The sequence below is a fragment of the Zootoca vivipara genome, chromosome 2 (assembly GCF_963506605.1).
Source record: "Zootoca vivipara chromosome 2, rZooViv1.1, whole genome shotgun sequence".
In the NCBI taxonomy this organism is placed as follows: domain Eukaryota; kingdom Metazoa; phylum Chordata; class Lepidosauria; order Squamata; family Lacertidae; genus Zootoca; species Zootoca vivipara.
Window position 1 is genome coordinate 14,732,058 of NC_083277.1, and position 8,380 is coordinate 14,740,437.

An 8,380-nucleotide genomic window follows, 5' to 3' on the forward strand; every position below is an offset into this window, starting at 1 on the left:
TCGCATGTCAGAACTGGAGCTTGAATAAGTTCTTCTTTCTGCTCTGCTACAATATAAACCTACCCTTCACATTCTTGAGCACTGTTCTTTCATTCACCCTCCTTTTTTGCTTGCTTCTGTTCTATAGCTGCAATATCAGCTCTCTCCCCCTTCAATACATACTTCAATACAATAAATCTCTTGCTGGTTGGTGCTGATTCAAAGTCTCTTGGAGGGCACCAGGTTGACAAAGGCTGCTTTACACAGCTGTGACAGTATTAATGCAACAGGATTTTAAAAATAAAAGGGGGGAGGTTCACAACTCAGTGGTAGAACACATGCTTTGTACACAGAAAGTCCCAGGTTCAGTCAATGACACAGAATCATAGATGGCACGACTATAGAATCATAGAGTTGGAAGGGACCCTGAAGACATCTAGTCCAACCCCCTGCAATGCAGGAATTCAGAGACCACTCAGATAACTTTTTTTAAAATGTGGATCTTGAATTGAAGTTGTGCCCTGCAAAGTAACACTTACAATACATCTTGCATTGCTAGTCTTTCCAGCCTGAATTTGTAATAGCAAATATCTGCCTCTCATCTCATCTTGCCATGCAGCTGATGAAATGGTTCATGAAAGCCACAGTCTTGTGGTACTTTAACGACTACCAGTGCATGTATAGATTTGCTTCTCTAAATTTTTTTGTTTATGATCACTCATCACTCAATAAAGTGTTTGAAAATAAACTTGTATTTAGATGCATTTTACTTTAATTACATCAGTATTTTCATAACAAACAATACATGTGCTTAGGGGGTAAGGGTTTCTTTAACTAATCTAGTGGAAGAGACTCGAGTGCTAAAATCCACGGGTTAGGGGGCGCAAATTACTTGCCTTGCCCCGGGTGCTGACAACCCACGCTACGCCACTGCATTTGGTTGCAGTTTATGTTTTAATCCTTCAGAGTGGTAGAATTTATTTTAATTCTCAAAAATTGTCTGTATGGTAAATTACATTTAAGATGAAAAGGATGAAATGATTTGTAGTGCAGATAAGACAGCCTATCTGTAGGCTTTCTATAGGTTCTAGTTGCCAGTTGGTTAGTGTTATCCCGGTATACAACTGTATCCAGAAAGATAATGTGTTGACTATGATAATGGGTGGTAAATTGAATATTGGGGTGCATCTCCTGACACCATGCAAAAAAACTATTAATCTTATTGACATTCTTAAAGACCAAAAATAAATCATCAACGAACCTTTTATAAAATACACTGAAACAGAAGTCACCAGACCCCTATATATAGTGGGAGGGTGGGAGGGGTATTACTCAGAAGGGTGGTGGGAATGGGTGATGGGCTGATAGGTGTCTTACGTAAACCTGTTGACGACCACAGATTGGTCTAGATACCAATCATAATCCCAGGGAAATTTCTCAAGAACCCTTAAGATCCAGTTTCACCAACACTGAGCCCTAGAGCAGCCTTTCTCGACCTTGGGTCCCCAAATGTTGTGGGACTACAATTCCCATCATTCCTAGCCATCAGGCCAGGGGTCAGTGTTTATGGAAGTTGCAGTCCAAGAACATCTGAGGATCCAAGGTTGAGAAATGCTGCCCTAGAGGAACCTTCTATGATGAGGTGAGGCATCTCTGACCCTCCAGATGTGGTTGGACACAAAGTACCACCTGCCAAAGCAAGGATGGCCCATGGCCAGGGATGATGGGAGTCTTATCCGTATATTCCGGTGTATAAGACGACTGGGCGTATAAGACGACCCCCGACTTTTGAGAAGATTTTCCTGGGTTAAAAAGTAGTCTTATACACAGGAATATACAGTAGTTGGACACACTTTCCCCTTCTTCCCCCTCTTCTGAAAATGCTGAATATCTGTATTTTGATTCCTCCTTCCTCCATGATCTCCAACATCTTCCTGGTGGTGCAGTCCAACCAACTGCACACATTCCCAAATCATTCTGAACCTCTGACTTCCCAAGGCTGCTATATTGTGTCTAGGACACTGGCAATGGGACAGCACCTTCCACTGGATGAGAGGATAGAGGGTTAAATCAGGGCAGGCCAAATGGCACTCAGCTCAGTCCCCTCCTTGCCCCTCTCTGCATCTGCTGCCTGAGGGGGCTGCCTCAGTCTCCCTCACAGTGGAGCAGGCCCTGAGAACACCCTTCTCTTGCCCCCCCCCCAAAATACAGAAAACATAACAAAGACGACAAGGTCACCGTGGAACATAACAACAACAACAACAACAACAGGTTGTAACTCACTTTGGGCTGCCCTGGGCAGGAGAAAGCAGCTAACAGATTCAATAAATAAATAAAAAATAACAATTGCAATAATAATTACACAGGCTGGGGGGGAGGAACCCCACCCATTTCCATAACAATCTTCCCAATCCCTTAAATCCCACAGATTTAATAGATCTGAAATAGTGGCAATAATGGAAACCTGGTGGAATGGAGAGAAGGAGTTGGGCACAGTTATCTCTGGGTAGGGACCCTTTTGATCTTTCTCCACAGAAACACAGGCATATGGGAGAGACTAGTTGATGAGACAGAAGCCTCAAAGGGTGGAAATATTACAGTGGGCTTCCTCCCTTTTCCCTTTCCCCCAATGGTTGGACTCGTTATAACAGCCCCCAGCGCTCCCTTCCAGCTGCTGATCTGGGACTTATGGCAGGGCAAGGACTGAGCTTCAAGGGAGGAGAGGGTGGGTGGATCAGGCCTCCTGTTCAGGGATCTCTCCCTGGTTGCCTTGAAGTCATGGCAGATTCCTGGGCAGGAGGGAGAAGTCAAGGCAGGCAGCCCCCAAGTCTCTCTCTCTTTCTCCAAGATGGCTTCGATTCCTCTCCCAGGGATGCTTCCCTTCCTCCCCAGCCCCCTAAGTTCGTCTGCCCTCCTTCCCTGGGGGTCCCCTTTGCCCAGAGGCCCCATGGCCGGCTCACCCTTCTTGCCGAATTGCTCCCAAGTGCTCCCACCACTCCATCCGGAGGAGCCTCGACAGAAGGGGAGGGAGGGAGGAGAGGAGGGAGATGGGGGGGGGTCTCTATTCAGGCCTCTCTCGCCTCCTTTAACCCTTCCATGGACTCCCTCTTTGATTCTCCACACAAAGGAGCGTGGAGTCAAAAGCGCCCCAGGGATTCTTGCCAGGGAAAACCCTGAACTCGCAGAGAGAGGCGCGGAACTGGGGCCTCGGTTCAAGTCTCAGTCCTTCAACAGAAGGAAGGGGGAGGGGGGCACTCCCCTACTTTCCTTTCATCCCCCCCACCTCGCCCCAAATCCTGTCCTCCCTTCCCAGCTTCCCTGTTTGTAGATTAAGGGGGAGAAAAGCACATCCTTCTCTCACCCGCCCCCCCAATATATAGATATATTTTGCACCTTTTTCCCCTCCTCCTCTGCAGACCTGCTCCTCTTTCGGGAATGTGGATGGCGCCCCTCCCCCTCCAACCTTTATTCCCCCCTCCCCCTTCCCAACCTTCCTGCCTCTCTAGGAAGCCGAGCTCACTGACCCATGAGGAGGAATGAATGACCCCTCCCTCCCAGAACGCACAAATTCTCATTCAAAACAAGCTCCGTTATGCTGTTTTTTTTTTTTTTGCTGAGAAGGTCCTAGGTTCGATCCCCGGAGCTGGCAGGGAAAGAGACGCGCCCCCCCCCAACCTCCGGGGCACGAAGGTGGCACAGTTTACATTCCCTCTTTTAATCCCTTGCCGGGAGAGGGGGGAGTCCGTTCATTTTCACACCCCTTACACAACGTGGGGGAGGCAGGGCCGTGGCGTGGGGTGTCCCCGTTACAACAGCCCTGCAAAGTAGACCGGATTTGTGGGGCTTAGAACAGTAATTTACGACAACCCTAAAAGGTAGCCCAGTGTCGTCATTACGGGTGCCTTTTAAAAATAGGGGCTGGTGTTTGAACTTGGGCTTTGCTCATGAGGGGGGAGGGGCGCAGCTCAGTGGCAGATGTACCCCTCATTCGGCTCCCGCTATGAGGGTGAGACCCCCTCCTGACTCGCACCAAGATCCTTCAATGCAGGTCAGGTAGCGGCGCCAGTTCTAACAGCCCAGCCCAGGCGAACACAGGCAGGTCTGGCTCCCCTCGCGACGGATCCCTCGGCAGGAATCCGTGGGGCGCTCCGGCCTTCCGGCGAGTGCGCCTTTCGCATCTTTCGGTGGGGGAGAGAAAGAGAGGGAGTCCATGCAGGGCCGTCTTAAGCTCATCCAGCGCCTTGGTGCAAAGATCCCTCCTGTGCCCCCTCCCTTTCCCAAAATTTAGAGCTCGGGGCCCAACTTGCGGAAGGTGGTGACAGGAGGCATGGTGGCGCCAGACAAGGCCATCCCCACGAAGGGCGCCGGCTTATAAAGCTGCCGCCGGCTCCCCGGAGACCCTGCCCATGGCTGCGCCTGCCTCGATCCTCGGAGCAAATAAGCGCCAAAGCTGCCCTCCGGGGCTCTTCGCTGCCCGGTCACCGACAAGCACTTGCCACAAGGGCGGCCCCTCGCCTTGCCAAAGTTAGCTCCAGTGCCTTGCCGCCGTCACGGGCAAAAAAACCGGGGTTGGAACAGTAATTTACGACAACCCTAAAGGGTAGTCCCAGGGCCGTCTTAAGCATATCCGGCGCCGTGGTGCGAAGATCCCTCCGGCGCCCCTCCCCCCTTTCCCAAAGTTGTTGACCTTTTTAGAGAGCTGACACCACACTTACATATTATCTCTGCTTGGGGAAAGAAAACAGGAAACATAAACAAACTATTTTTGTTGCCCATTTATTGTGTGCCGAGGTCCCCAAACCACCCCTCAAAGTAAAACACACTCCACACATACAAGCCTGCGATTTACACATGGTTTACAAGCCATAAGGAACACCATTTCAGATAAAATCACAGAGGACTTTGCTACCAAACTCTGCCATTTTGTCCTTACCCACAACCACTTCAAATTTGGTGAGGACCTGTTCCTCCAGATCAGCGGCATAGCCATGGGCACCCACATGGTCCCACAGTATGCCAACATCTTCATGGCAGATTTAGAACGTTTCCTAAACTCCCACCCACTCAAACCTCTCTTGTACCTGCGATACATTGACAATATTTTTATTATCTGGACACATGGTCAACAGACCCTGGAAACCTTCCACCAGACATTCAATGACTTTCACCCCACAATCAACCTAACAAATGAACCAATCTATGCAAGAAATACGTTTTTGGGACACTACTGTAAAAATACAGGATGGGTGTATAGACACCAACCACCTTATACCGAAAACCAACTGACCGACAAACATATCTACATGCTTCTAGCTACCATCCCAAACATACCAAACAATCCATTGTATATAGCCAGGCCCTACGTTACAACCGCATCTGTTCCAACTCTACAGACAGAGACTGTCACCCAAGAGATCTACAGCAAACCTTTTTAGAACTAAAATATCCACCTGATGAAGTTAAACAACAGATCAACAGAGCCAGACTGATACCCAGCGAGAACTTGCTGCAAGACAGACCCAAAAAAGAAAATAACAGAACACTAGTAATCACATACAGCTCCCAAGTTAAAACAGTAAAAACCTCTCCTAGACAATGACAGCTCTCTTTTTCAAGCTCTGGGAGGAAGACCTTTCATTGCCTACAGACAGCCACCCAATCTTAAACAACTCCTCACCCACAATAACACAACCACCAGGAGGGCATGCCAGGATCTGGGAAAAAGTAGGAGGCAGTGGAATGGGGGGGGGGGGCAGAAAGCAACCCACCCTTCGTTGTGGCAGGGAACTCGCTTGCCACACCAGAAAAAGCAGCCTGCCACCGCCGGGTAGGCGCTTAATCACAGTAATTACAAAGGCAATAAACTGTTTACTGAGAAAGCAACAAATTGCTGAACCTTTGAATGCCACTCGGGCCCCGGGCAGGACACACAACTGCTGCTTCCCAAGGGAGGCGCCAAGACATAGGTAAACTGTGGAATTCCTTCCTACTGGAGGCAGAAGCGGCCACCAACTCGGACAGCTTTAGAAGAGCAGTGGGCAGATTTGTGGAGGGTAAGGCTTCTCAGTGGCTACTGGTAACCTTGGGTCTGCTCTGCCTCCACAGTCGGAAGGGGCAATGCTTCCGAAGACCAGTTGCGGAAAACTGCAGGAAGGGAGAGGGCTCTTGTGTTTGGATCCTGTTTGTGGGCATCTCACTAACATCTGGTTGGCCTCTGTGAGAGAAGGACGCTGGCCTGGTCCAGCAAGCTCTTCTTAAGTTCAAACCAAGCCCATTTCTTTGCATAGCACAACAGCCAAGGCTCTCCGTCCCCCCAAAAGACCTGCAACATTGCTGTAGGCTGCTGCCTTGCTGGGTCAGAAACGTAGGAGGCCCACCTGAGCGAGGGATGGTGAGCACCCAGGGCCACCCTTGCAGGTGTCGCTGGGCTCCAGCTCCCATCAGCCCCTGCAGCCAGCACCCTCCAGGATCGGGGGCAATGCTGGGAGTCAGAGCCCAGTCGCAACCCCCTGCCAAGCAGGAAACACCATCAAAGCATTCTTGACATATGCCTGTCAAGCCTCCGCTTAAATACCTCCAAAGAAGGAGACTCCACCACACTTCTTGGCAGCAAATTCCACTGCCGAACAGCTCTGTCAGGAAGTTCTTCCTAATGTTTAGGTGGAATCTTCTTTCTTGTAGTTTGAATCCATTGCTCCGTGTCCAATTCTCTGGAGCAGCAGAAAACAACCTTTCACCCTCCTCTATATTACATCCTTTTATATATTTGAACATGGCTATCATATCACCCCTTAACCTTCTCTTCTCCAGGCTAAACATACCCATCTCCCTAAGCCGTTCCTCATAAGGCATTGTTTCCAAGAAGAATTAACAAGAATAATGTAAGACCTCAAGCAGCTAAAATAGCAACCGGCTGAAAGCAGAGCAAAACTTGCACCAGCTCTCTAAACATCTGGACAGGATAAAATGTTTTGGGTGACCAGCGAAGAGAGTACAGGGAAGGTGACCACCTGCTGTCAAGAGGCAGGGAGTTCCAAAGTATAGGCATTAGGGTGGGTCATAAAAAACTTTTTTTGGAAAATGTTTCCTCCCTTGATCTTATATCAGGCGTATGGTATAAACATAGTCTAATTTCAAATTTGGGACAAATCGGTTAATATTTAGACCCTGCTCCTACAGATTGAAATTTTGCCTCACTACGAGTGATGAAAACATAGGAATTTGACTCATTTACTCTCAGTATGTTAAATTGTGAACTAATAAACATAAATTTTAGATTTTATGTAGAGCAATAATAGTTGCATACTATTATTTTATGCAATATTTATTTATTTAAGATGAAACATGTTGATAATTTACATGAAAAAACCAATGTTTTTGAACAAATTATATGGAACAATTAAGCAAACGGTGTACTAAACAAGTAAACATAAACAATAAACAATAAAACACCACTCATATTATGTGTTGCATCAAAACATCACATTATACTTCAGAGGGATCCCTGAAAAGGGGGGTCCACTTCCCCCACCCCCTACATGGCTCAGGTCAGCTGTTGCCTGACATTCAGGGTTTATATACTGTACAGGTAGAAGGTAAACGACCCCTGGACAGTTAAGTCCAGCCGAGTTCGACTATGGCATGTGGTGCTCATCTCACTTTCAGAGCCAGAGAGCTTTCCAGCTCATGTGGACAACTTCTCATGAGCGGGTACAAATTCCAGAAGAACTACACAAAATCTACAAGGAGACTCACAGGAGTGTGGAACAAGCTTCAGTCAGAGTTCACACTTTACTGTATTTCAACAGACTAGTGAGAGTCTGGTGGTGGTGCTTTGGAAGCAGAGTTGGTAAGATTATTACCTCACTCTACAACAACACTCTACAACACAACCCACCTTCAATAACTTACCATGCCACCTTACCCCACTACCCCACCCGACACCCACCCCACACATAACTCCCACTTCATAAAACCTGATGGCCTCCATCTTCCCCTCCATCTACAACACCGCCCACCCTCAAAAATTTATTAAAATTCCACCCAGGAGATCCAACCGCCCCGCCATCCACCGCAAACTTCATACACCATAACCCCCATCCTCACCAAACATAACTCCCACCTCGGGACCCCTAACCACCTACATATTACCCTCAGTCTACAACACCACCCACCAAACCCACCCCACCCCCTCCATATTACCCTCACTACAACACCCCCCTCCTAACCCCTACCCCCCTACATAACTCCAACCTCGGGACCCCTGACCACCTCCATATTGCCCTCACTCTACAACACAACCCACCTTCAATAACTTCTTACCATGCCACCTTACCCCACTACCCCACCCGACACCCGCCCCACACATAACTTGTACCTCATAAAACCTGACCGCCTCCAT

At 48.4% G+C, this 8,380-nt stretch overlaps 1 protein-coding gene across 1 annotated transcript in view; it reads right to left on the reverse strand.

The window, feature by feature from the left end:
- LOC132591639 (zinc finger protein 729-like) overlaps positions 1–7,900 on the reverse strand; it is a 37,076-nt gene extending 29,176 nt beyond the window's left edge. The window contains exon 1 of the mRNA XM_060271000.1: positions 3,373–7,900. Coding sequence (XP_060126983.1) covers positions 3,373–3,554 — 182 coding nt within the window. The 5' untranslated portion in view covers positions 3,555–7,900. The remainder of the gene's footprint in view (positions 1–3,372) is intronic.
- Between the last annotated feature and the right edge of the window lie 480 nt (positions 7,901–8,380).